Source organism: Emydura macquarii, unplaced genomic scaffold, assembly GCF_026122565.2.
Source record: "Emydura macquarii macquarii isolate MOO-44397 ecotype Brisbane River unplaced genomic scaffold, CSIRO-AGI_Emac_v2 contig_2676, whole genome shotgun sequence".
NCBI classification, from domain to species: domain Eukaryota; kingdom Metazoa; phylum Chordata; order Testudines; family Chelidae; genus Emydura; species Emydura macquarii.
In genome coordinates, this window is record NW_027132813.1 from 13,777,697 (window position 1) to 13,794,337 (window position 16,641).

Below are 16,641 nucleotides of genomic sequence, written 5' to 3' on the forward strand. Positions count from 1 at the left end.
TTTCTTGTATACATTTAGAGTGACAGCAGGCACAACAATAATCTATTTTATTACTGTGCATGCAATTCAAGGGCCATTCAATGAGTCTTGAAACTTTTAAAAAACAACCTCAACTACTTTACTTTTTAAAAGACCATGGTAGGCTGTATTTCACGCTCGATGTCATACTTGGTATGTCAGTCTAGAACGATAATCCGTAGGGGCTGAAGCCAATGCTAGTGGGTAAAAAAAGCCTTCTTTCCATATATAATTATAGCTCCATTTGGTTAGATAGCTGTAACAGATTGAGAACCCCCTGCTATTGAAATTTGTAGCCTAACCTTTAAATTTGAATGCCAGGTGAAATGATTAAAAAACCTAGAAGCATTAGTAAAAACATGATTGCTTAAGCAAATGTTTCTTTTGTTTCATAGCCTTTCAGTAATTTAAAATACTGCATTCCTATTTGGGATGGGAAACTAAGATGCAATAGCATTGAAAGGGGAAAAAGTATTATTCCTTCAAGTGCTTGATCAAAATAGATCTACTTTTCTCTGCCTGTCCCACTCAAAGGAATGTGGTTTTTCTGTTCTCAATTTAGGGCAAAAATGCATTTTTCAAAGACCTGACTTCAATTCAGTTGCTGCCCAGTGGGGAGATGGATCCAAATGTGTTAGCCCTACGCCAACAAGTAAGTTTAAATCCTTACACTGACACAAGACAAAATTATAGATCTTTAAAGGAGTTTCAGGTATAATTAAACTGCTGCTAACTCATTCTGATGTTTTGCTTCCAAGTTCTTAATGAAAGCTGTGAGTGCAGTGGTACAAAAACAAAGCTCAGCACAAAAGGCCAGAGGTCTCCCAGAAGAGACACCACTTCCTTCTGAAAAAGACAAGGACTGGCCAGCTTTGGCTGTGGATTTGGCCCAGCACCTTCAGCTCAATGAGGATGTGATTAGAAGGCATTATGTATGCGAACTGTATAATTACGGAATGGATCATCTTGGAGAAGAGGTAATGTGTCTTTGGCAGCTTGAGTATAGCTGAAATCATGAGGCATAACTAAATTATTCAGATCCATAACTGGACAATTCTTCTTCATATTCTCCCTATATTTTACAAACAATTGTGACTTAGCATGTACTCCCCCCAACAACAGAGAACATACCTCATTCTGGTGCACACAGAATTATCTGGGGCAGCCATCTTAATTTCAGTGCTATATTTTCCTTGTTTGCATCAAATAAAAAAAAAATATTTGGGAGGGGCGGGGAAATCACAACTTTCAATGATGGGATTCTAAACAGTGCAGAGTGAAACTAAACTAAGTAGTAGCAGTCATTCCTGGTTGTGTCTAGTTGGGCTAAGCACTGAGATAGGAATTCATTTTGATTTGTCAGTACAGTTAGGAAACCAGGGGAATTCAAAGTCCTATGCTTAACCCAAACTTTAGCATTTAATTTCAGTGTCAAACTTACTTAAACAGACAAGTTGCCACAGAAGAACAGTTTGAAAATTCATTACTCTGCATATTCATTAAATCTTTGTGCTGTGTTCAGAATGGAGATCTTTTACTGTTTTGTGGTCCCAATATTTTGGGAGGTATTGGAACTTCTATTTGAATGCTGCTTAAATAGTCAGTGCAGGATCTTAAAACAAAAATGCAGCCTCTGAACAATCAATAGTTGCAACTGTCTAACTGCATGTTGCTTAGTTTTTGCCTTCATGAGAGGGAAGTAACAAATGTGTAAAGAGATGACATTGAAAAAGTAAATGATTTGAGAGAGGTTGGAAAATATGCACACAGTCTGCAACGATTTGGCTGTGCATAAATCACTAACTCTAATCAGATAACTTTAGCACAATGGCCAGGCTTGAGACAAAGGGTTTTCAGTTTTCTTAGTCTGTCATCTTAGCAGGAGACAGTTTTTCAGACAGAGGGGTGTGAATCTTGATATAAGCTTGAGCCTTAAGACTCATTGCCATGCTGACATTACAAGAGTTCCATTCTATAGTGCAGGACTTGGCCAAAACAGTGGCTTTGTTTATTCTATTTCACAATTTCCAGGAAAAGTCAGTAGCCTGACAAGAACCCATGCATGCCCTTGGCTGATAAATCAATTTCAAACTTTGTTTGTTTGTTGGGTTATTTATCCTTGTATTAATTGAAGGTTAGGGCTGAAGCAAGATAAAATAGTTTCTAAAGGGGTAATTCCTAATTTTGCATATTTTTAATATGAATTTTGTTTGTATATGCCTGTTCTTAGGCCATTCTTCAAGTGCATGACAAAGAAGTGCTTGCATCCCAGCTACTAGTGCTTACAGGACAGAGACTGGCCTATGCTTTACTACACACTCAGACAAAAGAAGGCATGGAGCTGTTGGCCCGACTTCCTCCAACACTATGTACCTGGCTTAAAGCTATGGTAAGTTCAGCCTGAGAAAACAGAGATTTACAGAAAGCTTCCTCTGGACCAAAGATTCTCTAGTGTAAAGAATGAGTCTAAGCTTACCTGGCTTTAGTTCTGGTCAATGGGAATAAGACAGCCCAGAATGGTCCTCTCTACTCCATTATAAATTTCGTAAAAAGCCACACAATTTCAGTGTTGCTACTCTTAAGGTTGCATGGTCTTAGTCAATTCAGAGGATAGAGCCAACACCTTGATTGGTTTAAAATGTGTATGTGGTTCAGAAGTGTCTCTTCGCTGTTTGATTTTACTGGGAATCCCTTTACCATCAGTTGGAGGAATAGGCACATTGATCCCCTGGGAAGTAAATTGTTCAGGTGCATGTAAACAATTGCCCATTTGCTGTTCTTGTAGACAAGAAGCAAAAGAGCCAAAATGTTTGTTTCCAAAAGATTACATAATTTCTTCACTTTAAATGGTTCCTCCCTGCCTCCTGTGAAAACCATCATGATGATATGTAGCAAAGCAGTCCCAGGGTTTAACATGAATAATTGTTGGCATTATGCTTAACTGCTTGCATCTGATCTTTCCTTAGTTTTGGGGGAAAGACCAATTTGTTCTAAATCTGTGAAACAACTATTAACAATTGAAGTTATAGAAATGAAGCTTCTTTCTAAGGAAACAGATTTAGTTTTCTGCTGTGCACTAGTGAGTGTCATGGGTCTCTGAGTGCAATCTGAGAAGCACTCATATAAAGTGCATCATAGTGTGTTGAATATAAGATTTATCCTTCTGAATAGTGTTCCTTGTATGAGGGTTCCTGGAAGGTTTCTGTAAGTTTTAAGATTATAGTGAGAGTAGAGTTTATCCCAGTGGAAGTCAGGATCCTGTACAGAACTCTTCAACTTTGATTCTGATCAAGTCATGGCTGTGGCAAAGAGTTCTGGGAAGCATGCTGATTCCCTGAATAAAGAGTTCAAAGGAGTGTAATATACAAGAAGTGCTGTATTGACTTCAATCCACTACTGAATACGTCATATTTAGGCTTCCTTGTACTGGGCTTAAATCCCCTACCCCTTAACTGTGCTATGATCTAGAGCTAAACTCAGCAACACATTTACTGTTACAAGCAAAAGGAGTATTTGTCATGGGGTCGTCTGCAGATTTTCTTTCTACCACTGCTCTAACACTTTTTTTTAATCCTTTTGCAGGACCCCCATGATCTTCAAAATATAGAAGTGCCCATTGCAACAACAGAGAAACTAGTTAACAAAGTAATAGAACACTTACCGGAAAACCATGGGCAATATAGTCTTGCTTTGAATCTGATAGAAGCTGTAGAAGCAATCTCTTCATGACAATTTACATACTAGTTTTAAACACGTCTGCTGTAAGATGAGGTAGTGCATGATTATTTTACAGACTGAGGCTGACCTTTATAAAGGGAAACATTCATGTCGCTTTTGTAAAATAAACAATTTAAAAAATAGCTGCTTTTACAATGGAGTCCATCTAAGTTCCACACTACTGTGCATAATGTACAAAAATTACTAACTTCTAGTATATTTGTCAATAACTCCAGTGCTCCATTATTTATTTCTAATTCAAGCACTTGTGCTCTAGCTTAGATAAATGGTTACAATTTAACAGCAGTTTTAATCCATTTATTTACAAATTATATTCTTATCCTAACGTGAGATTCTATATTTCATACTCTGAAAAAACATTAAATGTATTTTCCATGTGCTATTGAACAAGCATCAGAGTTTGCATAAATATCACTATCACTTAAGGAAAAATTTCAGGCTCATGTTTTTTCTGAAATAAGTGTCTTTTTTAATTCCATAAAAGAAAGCTATATTAGGAAGGATTCCTTGTAGTTACTCTTTAGAGGAGCCAGAGCTGATACATGGGCTCACTTCCTGTAACAGCAGTATACAGTACTAATACAAGGAGGAGGAGTGAAGTAGTAGCAGGCTTTGCAAAGAGAAATGGGGATAAAATTAGAAAGAGGAACTCACCCATCAAAGTTCAACTATTAGGGAAGAAAACTCCTAAGACCCTCAGTGTCAAAAAGCATTTTACAAATAAAGCCTCACCTGCACAAAAAACTAGAGCGAAAGTTTCCTAGTACAGCTGTTACAGGAATCATGGTAAAGTTAGGACTGCAGGATCAAGCCCCTGGTCTTAATACTTCAGTTACTTCAAGTTTGTTAAATTAATTATTTAGAACACTCTCTTTATGGTAAGAGTAGAACTTCCCCTGTGTATTTTCACTTTAGGGCTAAAATGCACAGTGAGATAATCTACCCTTCAAAGTGTGATTTCTAAAGCGCACTAATGTGCTACATATTAAATAGCATTACATTAAAGGGCACTAGAGAACTTCTGGTGTGCACCAGCAGGGTTTACACAGACCAATTAATGCACAAGATGTTAGCATGCTTTGGAAATCATGCCCTGGTCATGTGCATTATTACACCAACGTGTAGCTGTATCCTTTTGCTAAAAAAAACGTTTTGTAAACCTTACCGACCCCCTGCTGTCTTGTGTTAAAAAGCTACCTGATTAAACAGCTCCGCAGTGTTGTGCTGAAGATCTGTAATACAGAATACCTGTTTTACAAAACTTCGTGTGTTCTTCATAGTACAGTGCCACAGGACATCTATATTATGCAGCCAGACTCTGTGTGTGGTATTTTTCAGGCCATCAGAAGTAGCCCACCATTCTTCTCTTACAGCAGCTGAGTATCCATGCTGTACTCCGACATACATGTCTACCTAAGGAGACGTGTGTCCTGTGAAAATCAGGACTGGAAGATTGATTCTCACCCATTCTTGTCCTGAGCTGTGTCAGTTATAATGGAAATAACTAGTTGACTCCTGTACCCTGTCTGCAATTGTTAACTATATAAAGTATGTTCATAAAAGTCTCCCTCTTTAGATAAAGGAATTTGGTGATGACAATGAATATAGGGTTCACTAATACTAGAAGCAACTTACTCAGTAATGATTACTTTCTTGGAGGTGTGCAGCTGTTGTCATCAGGGAACTATAGTTAAAACACGTTACACCAACCTGTAAGGTACTGTAAGTAGTAAGATTATGTATATACAGCTATTTTCTGTGTCACTTGCTGTGGATTTGTGTAAATCAAATAAACTTGGGATTTGATTCTAGTTTTTTTTCTTCCATGGGCATATAGACCTGAGTTATGATGTATAGTTAAATGTTTTTTCTTACCAGTTACTGCAGCATACAGAAATGCTTTAAGTAAACTTCACAAAAGTCAGTTTACACTACTCTGAAAAGAGTAGTTTAGACTGCACTATCTGCAGCTAACAACTTAATTCAGTGCTAGACAATACCCTGCCATTTTAGTAGTTGATCCCCTTTTACAATAGGCATCAAGAGCTACCTAAGTTGCATCTGTTTTCAGAGAAAAGACCCGACTTACCTTGAGACAAACTTGCCTGTAGTACTAGTCTGTGTTCAAGGAACAGGACGCTGCTTTGAAGAACAACCTTTATTAAGTTAAGCGTAAAGTTGATATAACCATAAGCAGTTTGAAAGGTTTTTCCACTACTGTAGTTCTGCTCAGATTAAGGCATAAAATGCATTGCCTAGGAACCTCTACAGTTTTCTTCTGAATACACTGAGTTTTCTTTAACTCTGCAGTTACTTTATGCCTCAGGGGTTTCATTTTGTTAATGAAACAGTGAGTTGACCATCTTTACAGATTTCAGTATTTTATAGTCCCAGTAGAAATATCTACATAATTTGTCCAGCTCTTGTCTTGTGCATTTAACCTTTAAACGCTCCATTTTCCAGCAATGACTTCGGTGCAGCGCGGACATAGTGACAGTGGAGAATCAGCAGTGTACTTCCTACAACGAAGGCATTTTGCTTTAGCAGCTGGTAGGACAATAACTTTATAAGATGACTCTTCACGAATATCACCACCTGTTAAAGAAAGTTTTATTGTACAGAGCAATCAGTATTGTAACTCACCTAACATGGCAGCTGTGCTCTAAGTGCATTTAGGGATTTATAATTTCTCTTCCTTTCTATAAGCTAAAGCTAAATTCCAAACAAAAACCTTTGGCCAAAATCCTGAATACAGGTAAGAGACCAAGAAAAGCTGTCATGCAGATAAAGGGGCCGATCCTGCTCTGCACCAGCTCTTGGTAATAGAGTAGAGACTTAACTAAGAGTCTTGTTTTCTGTGTAGAGGCAGGAATTGATTGGTCCTGTTAGTCCCCTTTTCTTACCTTCTAAGTTGATCAGAAAGGTCCCTTTAATGATCTTTTCCTCTGTGGCCATTTCTACAGGTAGTTCAGACAGTAGAGTTGTCTGGGAAGCCATCATTATTTCATTTAGCTGTGATACACTGGAAGTTTCCTCAGCCTGCAGTGCCTGGAAAGAAGTTTGGTTTTTGAGCTTAAAACTTTTTTGCAACAAATACACATTACAATCCAGCCTGGGGTTTGCACACATTCTTATGGGTGTCTGCCAGCCTTCTGATTCATGTCCAGCCCTCCTGCTGCCAAAGGCTACAGTTGTGCACTAATAGACTGCAGGACATTTCAACAAATTTTGACAGCAAGAGCTTTTCCTGAGCCATGTCTCCAGCTGCTCAGGTACATCCTACCACCAGCAGTCTGACTACTCTACTCTGCCATCCCATCTCCTGATGGCCAGAGCATAAAACAAAGTTTCAAGATGAGTGCTCTTCATGTTCAGTTTTGATACCAGATTGATAAACCCGAAAACATGTCTTGCCAGTATCATTTGAAACTTCAACACACACCTTCCTTAAATGCCTTAGACCCTAGCACAAGTCAATCCTTTACATTTTAAAGAGTCAGGCTATATCTACAGTGACAGTGGCAAATTCACCACTGTCAGATCGATTTATCCGGTTCGACTGAGCAGCAGTGAAAACCTGCTCAATTACACAAGAAGTCGTTCTAATAAAACCACCTCCCCGAAAAGCTTAGCCTTGTGTTGACAGGAACGCATTTCCTGTTGGCACAGTGGAGACAGCGTTAAACAGAAGTTACAAAGTCGATGGGAGTTACGCAAGCTACACTGCGTAGCTTATGTAACTCCCGTCGACTGCCGCTGAATTTCACCAGCACTGTAGAGCAGCCCTCAGAGTTTCAGGCATGGTAGTGGTTTCTTTTCAGGACACATCTATTCGCAAATGGACTGCAACTACCACCACTTTATTTCCTATAGGCTTGGCATTGACTTCAGTCATTCACCAGGCCTGGTTTGAACAGGGGACCAAGAAACTGAAGGGTCCAAAACCCTTTTGCTGTTCCTCCTATGTCAATCCCACATACAGTACTAAACTGCTAACCCTGGGGGATGCCTGGATTGAGGTCCTCATCATTTATGATATCAGGAAGTCTGGACCCTGTCTCAGTTTTCAGAACAGGAAACAGCCCTTTCAAGTTCTGACAAGTGTGCTGCTGACCCTGGCTCAGGAATCTCATAGATTACCTAAACAGAGGTTACCAACCTGTGGTCTGGGGGCCAAAAGTGACCCACAGGAGTTTTCAAAATGGCCCACGGCTCCCCTCCCACAGGCTGCAGAAGGGAGCTGCTGCTTAAGAACCCAGGCGGAGCGCATTTCCTTGCTCCTTGTTGCAACCAAGGGGATGGGAGATCAAACACTCCCCTCCCCTTGGCTGTAGCAGGGAGCACGGCAAAGCACTGCACCTAGGGCCATAGGCACTGGGGTCCCTGCTGGAGCCAGAGGGAGGAGAGCACTGATCTTCTGTCCCCCTGGCAGCAGAAGGGAGTCACTGCTTAGGGACCCACGTGGAATGCACAGGACTATAGGATGCGTGCAGTTTCCCTTCTGCAGCCCAGGAGATGAGCGAGAAGGCAGCCCCAAACCAAAAAGGTTGGAAACCACTAAATGGAACGCTGTCAGTGTTTTAGCACTCATCTTCTGAATACCACGAAGGGCTAGATCCAGGGATGTAGGCACGTAAACCCAAAATTTAGATCCTCAAAACCTCCAGTCAGCTGCCACCTAAACTTGTCAGTGGCATATACATAGCTGCTTACGTGCTAGTGCTGCTGTACTGCTATAGGCATTGGATCCCCAGAGAGTTCCTGAAACTAGTTGTTGCCTCACCTAATACCTGCGGGCCCAACCAGAAGGACCTTTGAGGCTGCCTACGAGAACAGGCCACGCACAAAATAGCCAAGGTGATGGCAGTGGAAATAGGGTGCTATGCCCCACTTTTACCCAATAGTCAGTGCTTAGTGTACTCAGCTGGGACAGGAGGTCACCCAGGGCCCAGGCAAGTGCCCTCACCACCAAGCTTGAGGGGAGCAGGTGGGGGAGGGGAATCTCAATCTCTTCTCTTGAAGCTGTTCCAGTATGTGTGAAATATCTGAATATTCAATGGCTGAGACAAAATGATGCTACAGCCTAACTATTAAGGCACTCACTAGAGAGATGGGAGACTTGGGTTCAAGTCACTGCTCCAAGGGAGAGGGAGGATTTGAACCCAGGTATGCCACATAGTAGGTGAATACTCCAGCCAGGGAGGGAACATAGGCACCAGTCTCCACTATTTGCAAGAAAGGGTTGACCTGACACTGGTCCTGAAATCTCGGAGAGGACTTCCAACTGAATCTCAAGTGGTGATAAATACCTAACTCCCTTTGAGGGAGGGGCTTAGGCCACACCCCTCTCTTCAGCACTTCCTAGAGCCTCGCTTAAACAGCGCTCGCTGCCTACTGAGCCCACACACACAGTATAGAGCTCCTGACTTAGGGCTGTGGTTTCCACTAGGCCTCAGGGCATCTCCTTGTTAGGCATTGCAACCCTGAGTCCAAGTCCCTTTATAGAGTGAGCCCTAAGTGTTCAAGTGCATTTGAAGAAGTTATTTTTTCTAGAATGTTAACTGGGGAGGGAGGGGTTGTTTTTACCTCCATTAACTCAAAGAGCAGCCCAGGTTCAATTACAATGACGACCTCATGCTCCAAAGCATTCTTGCCAGCAATGGACCCAAGGAAAGAGTCTCTCATCGCACATGCAGCCTCCACTACTTCCTCTAGGCCAGGCTTCTTCCACACTGAGCTTGTGTTAATCCAGCCAGAACGAAAAACACTCTCCAACTCTTGAAACAAAAATAAACATGAAATGCATTTGAACTGATACGCTCTACTGCTCCTTTTCCATAAAACTGTTCTGCAGCTGATTTGATTCACTATTTATTTTTGTTTTCTATAAACAAAGGAGGGCTAGTACCTTTTAACTGCAAGGTTAAAAATACAGATTTTTAGAAATAGCTAATGTTCTAGTACAAGTTCCCCGAAATGTTAGGGTCTGGTTTTTGTGATGGAATTGTACATGCCTTACCTTTCTTGTATGGGAGGTACTGGAAAACCTCCTCTGCCAGATGAGGAAGGATTGGTGCAAAGGATCGCACCACTACATCTAAAGCCTCTGCCAAAGCTGTTTGACATGAACGACGTTTAGGATCTTTTTCTTCTTCACAATAGAGCCTGCGAGTCACAAGAGGCGAGAGTTTGTGAAGTTGCTTTCAGGAAGAAGAGAGAAAGTTCAGCCAGATACAAGATGGAGCATTTTCAACAGTAAGTGGACAGGTTTTCAAAAGAGCTGAACATGTTGGGTCCTTGGCACCACTGGAGGTCTGGCCACTTATTTAGGCACTTACCTGGGAGATGAGCTTTTTTGAAAAATTTGGCCCCAATTATTCTTCCATAAGTAATTTTTCAGTAATTACACTTAACATACATAAATCCCTACCAACACTGGATATTTTAGACATTCCTCTCAAAGCACAAAGCTGCATTATAGTCAAATGGAATGAGATCCTTGTATAACACGTAAAGCACTTTGCTATCAACTTGTATGGAAGACAAAATGAAAGGGTGGCACTATTCTCATTTAAGGGGGACCTGTCCCTGCATCTTCCTCTCAGCACTTATCTCTAGCTTCTCTCCTTTTACATGCAAGATTATTGGCTTTTACTTTCAATTATTTAGGAACAACGCACATTGGGGAGGCCAGGTATGTAATTTCATTTCCGATTGGTAAGAGAGGCTGGTACCTCATTCATTTGTAAGGTCTGGTACATTTGGAGAGTTCAGTGGGCTTCATATCAGTTGGAGCTAAATCTTTGCTGACTGAAGATATCAATATGTTGGAACTGTCTCTCATTCATTTTTAAGTAACTAATGGGAAAAACGATTGCTTGCCCAGCACTTATGCTAAATTGGTCTTATTTAGGTGCTTAAATATAGACTTATGGGCCTAACTTTGGCCATCATTTGTTTTTAAAAATCTGTATATAGTTTACACTGTGTTCTGCATTTGCAAAAGTTATGAGTATCAAATTATTATTAAGAGGTTTCATCATGTGACTGCTTTTGAATTTTTAACTGGCTTTAGTAAGCCAAAAATGTTTTGTGTACAAGGGATGATACCCCCTCAAAAAAGCTTCAGTGTTTTGGGTCTCCAATAGAGAGGATCTGCACCCATCCTCTGGACTGGCACAAAGGGTCTTGAATAAAGAAAAACCTAAGATCTAAGGAAAATTTTTCTTGAAGAAATTTGAGACTAAGGATGAGGAACCATTTTATATGAAACTCTGTCCTGGGAAACTTGGGACAGATGTAACAAAAGCATCTAATGGAAAATCCGTGGCCTTCCAGTGCTTGCATAATACCAGCTTGCACTCCAACAGCTTTTGACCAAAGCCTGTTAAGTCCGACTCTGAACCCATAAGTTCTCCAATTAACAAGAGTGTTAGCAAGGAATAAGATGTATATCCCTTCTAAAAAAAACTAAGCAATTCAATTAAGAGCCAGCAGCACAAAAGGCCTATTGGGACTAAAACTATGCGATCTGATATTCCTTCCAGTTATCTTTGGAAGGAAACAGGTATTGTTGAAATACAGATTTTGAGAAGATGGATTCAATGCTATTGGATACTATATCTCATCCACTAGCGGCTAACTAAGATTCATTAAAAATAAATTCTATTTTGCCACAAGCATTCATTCTCAGGGTAGCATGGGATGGAGATACACTTCAATCACTATTTACATTATCTCCTTTATGAGATCTCCACAGCCAGTCTCAAAACAGGTTTCTTAAAACATAATAAAAAGCAGAAAGTGCCTCCTTAGTGAAGGCGGGAGTTAATACCTACCTGTCTTTGATTATGCTGAAGTAAAAGTTGGACAAATCTCTAGTGTGGAATGCTTGCAACAGACGAATAACTTTGCCATAATCGTATTCCTTGTATGCTTCTGTAACCTGGAGAACCAGAGCCAGGAGAGAAATAACAGCAGCACTTCCAATTACAATCGCACTGGATAGGAATGCAAGTCATGATGAGCCTTGGAACATTTTCTTTTTAAGAAAGTAGAGGAAGGGGGAAGTGCTGAATATCAGAAAGATAAGGAGCCTGGGAGAATCTTTCTGGGCTCTTCTGAGGAAAAAAACCTGATAATTCATATGAATTAGATAGTGAATTTGTAACAGGAATAGACAATTTATTTGAAGGCATAGAATCAAACATCCCTCTCTAAGGAGTGGCAGAGAGAAATAAGATCGAAAGAAATCCTGTCTTCACACTAGTATACCTGATAAAACAGATTCAAGGAAGAGAAATCCAGAAAGCATATTGTTCCACAGGTATTTACCATACTTCCCTCTCTGCTTAGCAGGTTTTAAAGACGCAGCTTTCTGATTTCTTTCCTAACTCGAGTATGCAGAATACATTTTTGCTCAATTATCCTAGATGTGTTTGGTGAGGTAGGTCCTGAACTGGCTGAAATTCAACTTGGGTCATCTAACCAGCTCTGAGAAGATATTTTCACTCTGATCACTTGTACATTGTTGAAGCATCTTTGCTAATTAAAATAAAAATTTTTTACCAATTTGTGTCACTTAAGATTTTGAATGAAAAAGCTGTATTTGATTCATATTTATAAAGTGAATGTTTCATAACCTGCATGTTTCCTAGATGACTGAATGCCAAGTGATTCTGCTATAGTTACTCCAATTTTTAATGCAAACAGCACTTGGAGTATCAAGAGAAACATGTCTAGCTACACAGGCCATTTGTTTTTCACATATACCAAAAGTGCTCTGAATTGCATTCAAATATATTGAGGGGTTGGGAGAGGGAGGGGGGGAAGCATTAGATGTGGCTGTATACCCTCCTCTAATTGAACCAATTTGAGGCTTCTGAAAAGTTTTTGGTCAAATAAAGCAAAATTTAACATAAGCACTTAGGACTCATATTGAAATTTTTAAAAACCTTTCAAAAAGAAATAAATTTGCCTGGAAGAGAGGCAGGCCGTATTAGTGATCATTTCAATGGTCCCATTCTGCCCTCAGATACATAGCCTTTACTCCCGTTGACTTTAGTGGAAGTTGCACGTACGTATCAGAGAGCAAATTTAGCCATTGGTATTTCAAAATAGGCTATATTTGAATGGCTACATAAAGATTAAAGCTCTTCTACATTCATATAATTACAACATTTTATGAGCTATCTCTGTGTACTATATAATACAGATGCATGCTAAGTGCAGTCTAGAGCAATGGTCCCCAAACTTTTTACGTGGCACACCCACACTTCCCAGAGCAGGGCTGGAGCTGTGACTGGGAGTGAGGCAGTGGTCGGGGCCGGGGGATGAAGCCCAGATGCGGAACTGCAGCCAGGAGCCAAAGCTGTGGCCAGGTTTGAAGCTGGGCTGGGAGCCAGGGACTGAGGCGGGGCCCATGGCTCAGGGCAGGAGCAGGGCTAGAAGTGGAACGGGGGCCAAAGTTGGGGGCAGGGCCGATGGCGGAAGGCTGGGGCCACAACTGTGGCTGGGAGCAGAGACGTGGCTCGGGACAGGGCCAGAGCCGAGCAGGGCTGGATGGCACTCCGTGTGAGGGCTGGCCCACGCCCTGCTATGCCCCCTGAACATTCTTCCAGGCCCCCCTAGGGGGCACACCCCACAGTTTGGGAACCTCTAGTCTAGAGTGACTTTTTTTCTTGCCAAAAATTGGTATTTATAATGGAAAGGATTCAGTTTTAAATATAGTATGTTGCACAACTATTTCCTTATCACAAATTTAAGGTAGATCTTCATTTTGCTCCATTATTGGAAACACTATTTAAATGTTTTTCTTCAAAAAAATTCAAAACACACAAGCATTTTCCCCAAAGACAGTATATTCCCCTTTTAAGTTAATCACTAACAATCCAAGTTATATAACCAATTACACACAATTCACCCTCACCTTATTAGCATAATCCTGTAGTAAGTGTAGCATGTACTGGTCTATTACATACATCTCAGAACTGGGGATGGAGTCAGTTTCTGGATTGAAGCCAGCCACGTTTCCCAACATGAAGCGTAGTGTATTCCGAAGCTAGGAATTAGTGATTCAGAAATGAGAAATGAAATTGTTTAATCTGAATGAAGAGCAAACAAGAAACACAAGAGATTTCCACTCTGTCAATTTAAATTTAAACAGAATAAAAAGCTCAACCATTTTTCTAATTGATGATTCCAAATCACTAAAAAATATAGTACCTGTACCACAAGGATCATAAACAGAAGAGTTGTAAATAAACAGGTTATACACAAACAACAGTAGCTAAAGGCGGGCAAGCTAAAGAACACATTTTTATTCTCCCTAAAATATATTGCTATTTGACGAGCACATCACAAAGGGGAGCAGTAATAATTGTGTGCTTCGGAAAAAAACACCCTTCATTTTCAGCTAAAAGAAAAGCTTAAATCCACTCCATTGCTCATCTTTGATTTCACAATTGATTCTACTCCATAAATATAAAGCCAAATGCGAACTGGAAGTGTTCTCTTACAATCAAATACATTATATTCACTTCTCACCTTGTTTATATCATCTTTGGCAGCACTAAGTACAGCTGGTCCAATCAGCACCTCAGCAAAAACATTTGATTCTGCCACCCACCAGCGAAGGACATCAGCACCATATGGAGGCTCCTGACTGTGGTCCTGTTCATTGACAAAAAATGCACAGCTCTTTTCAATGCTGCTAATTTGCAATTTAAGACAATGCAAACACATTTTAAAACCAGTGTTGTAAGACATTAGGTCAGCAGCATCGTATTTGTATTTGTGCCCAGACCTGTCTACAAATAATTCTAACTAAAATGCACACTCTGGAATTTTGATATCCACTCTTTGCTTTTGGCTATATCTGTTGTTATAGCAGTACTGGCATACAAGCTCACAACTGCTACAGCCTCCCTCTACGTCCCCTTAAAAGATCTTCCAGACGCACATAGCTAGCTACAGCTCCAGTGTGGCACCATCAGCAGCTCCCGGCCCCCTCCTTCTGGAATCATACTGAGTGGGGTGCACTACACCATCTCACCCACCAAAATCTTAGCCTCAAGCATTCAGAGTGGGTAGTGAAAGAGACATACCATTTTCTCCTCCCTCCCCATACCAGCTGACAATCATATCAGCTGACAATCAGCATGAACGGAGCTGGGCGAACCAATATACAAATGTAGAAACGTTTTCCTAAAAATTAATTGAACAGAGATGGGGCTCAAACTCTCCAATGCCTACGTACTGAATCCCCTGCCACTCTGTCTACTGATGGCACCACCACTAACTCTGCCCCTCCCAAGGAGGAGTCTCTCCTGGAGGGAAAAACGGCCCCGACTTAAAGCTAGTGTGATAGCTGTACTGTGGTTTTAATTATTTCCTTTCTTCAGTATAAGGAAGTGTCTATCAATAATCACACAATCTAATAAATAGCTGAAGAGTGACTTTACTAAATTACATTATTTAGAAAGCCACATTAATTCACTTGCTTCCCAACCAATATGGTATCTAGTTAGAAAATGATTGCTTTGTGGCTCCATCCTGAGCACACAGAGAACAACTCCAGACTGCCATCTGCTGTACAGATTACTTCAATACATCTGATGTCTAGAAAAACTGCACGGTTCTAATACAATAAAACAGAAGATACAGTATAAATATTAATGTCTTTAAATTATTGTTAGCTTCAGACTCTATACTACATTCTCTTTGAAGTTGGAAGGTCATGCTTTCCCCTTGCTTTTTTGACACAAAGAGAAAATAGGTTTTGTTTTTATGAAATCATGTTAGTAAATCCTACCAAGGATCTGTCATTCTATTTTCACATAATTCTAATTTCACATAATTCTGCACAAATCCCCACAGAGAATCATCAGTAAAAACAAGGACTAGGAACACTCGGTGTTTTAGAGGATTTACTTTCAGTATAATCCCTCTGAATGTAGAATTAAACAAAAAGTTCCTAGGTCATCAAGACACCCAGTGAATGGCCTCACACTAAAAGCCTATTAGTATGCAAATGACGCCAGGACAGCTGTACTGCAAAGATTTCTCTCTGCAGTATACATCCAGTCCAGCTTCTTTTTTAAAAAAAGTATTTATTAAAAAAACGGAGTAATATTTCTCAAGAGTTTAGAACTGAATTAGATCAATATAATTTAGTTACAACTTCTCTCCATTCCCTGTCACCACAGAATAGTCATTATTATCAGATTTAATTTTAAATGAATTGCAGCTTGAACACTTCAAAGTTGAAGTTAAAAATTCAAGGTTTTAATTCCAGCTCAATAGAGTTTCAATATATCCAACTTCACTATACAGCAGCTTTCCAGTATTCTGCCATTACGCAGCTGTACAGTGAAATGTTATACAACAATATGACTGCAATATTTGGTCATGAAAAAGTAACTAGAAATTCCATGGCACGTTGTGTGTCGTGACTTACTTGGCCTCCATTGATTACTACATCAGGATCGACCACGTTGCCAATAGATTTAGACATCTTCTCTCCTTTTTCACCAAGAGTAAATCCATGAATCACTAGAGTCCTAAGGAAAAACAAAACAAAAACAAAACGTGTCATATTACTTATAAATAAATTATACCTTAGGATTTGTATCTTTTTAGCGTGGCAGTGTGGTCTTTCCAGAAGTAAACTCTAACCAAGAAATCTTCTATCCAAAATGAAACCTATTGAGTATTGAAATTTGTTTTTATAGAAGAGCAGAAACACTAGATCTCCAACAGTCTTCCTACTTGTACAAAAACACTCATTGTAATAGACTAAATCTAACCGACTAAGGGTGAAACCCTGGTTCCACTGAAATCAATGGGAGTTTTGCCATTGACTTAAATGGGGCCAGGATTTCACCC

General features: G+C 40.1%; 2 protein-coding genes across 6 annotated transcripts in view; one reads left to right on the forward strand and one right to left on the reverse strand.

Annotated features, from left to right (window-relative positions):
• Positions 1-5,567, forward strand: part of RAB3GAP2 (RAB3 GTPase activating non-catalytic protein subunit 2) — an 83,793-nt gene extending 78,226 nt beyond the window's left edge. For all 5 annotated transcript variants that reach the window (XM_067564932.1, XM_067564928.1, XM_067564930.1 and 2 more), the window contains 4 exons: positions 581-670; positions 777-995; positions 2,249-2,407; positions 3,601-5,567. In XM_067564932.1, the coding sequence (XP_067421033.1) occupies positions 581-670; positions 777-995; positions 2,249-2,407; positions 3,601-3,747 (615 nt within the window). In that variant the 3' untranslated portion in view covers positions 3,748-5,567. The remainder of the gene's footprint in view (positions 1-580; positions 671-776; positions 996-2,248; positions 2,408-3,600) is intronic.
• Positions 5,568-5,899: 332 nt separating this feature from the next.
• The window catches only part of IARS2 (isoleucyl-tRNA synthetase 2, mitochondrial), a 50,315-nt gene continuing 39,573 nt past the window's right edge, over positions 5,900-16,641 (reverse strand). Inside the window, exons 16-23 of the mRNA XM_067564933.1 lie at positions 16,214-16,316; positions 14,302-14,427; positions 13,685-13,816; positions 11,595-11,701; positions 9,776-9,921; positions 9,343-9,533; positions 6,660-6,804; positions 5,900-6,351 (exon numbers count right to left, since the gene is read on the reverse strand). Coding sequence (XP_067421034.1) covers positions 6,200-6,351; positions 6,660-6,804; positions 9,343-9,533; positions 9,776-9,921; positions 11,595-11,701; positions 13,685-13,816; positions 14,302-14,427; positions 16,214-16,316 — 1,102 coding nt within the window. The 3' untranslated portion in view covers positions 5,900-6,199. The remainder of the gene's footprint in view (positions 6,352-6,659; positions 6,805-9,342; positions 9,534-9,775; positions 9,922-11,594; positions 11,702-13,684; positions 13,817-14,301; positions 14,428-16,213; positions 16,317-16,641) is intronic.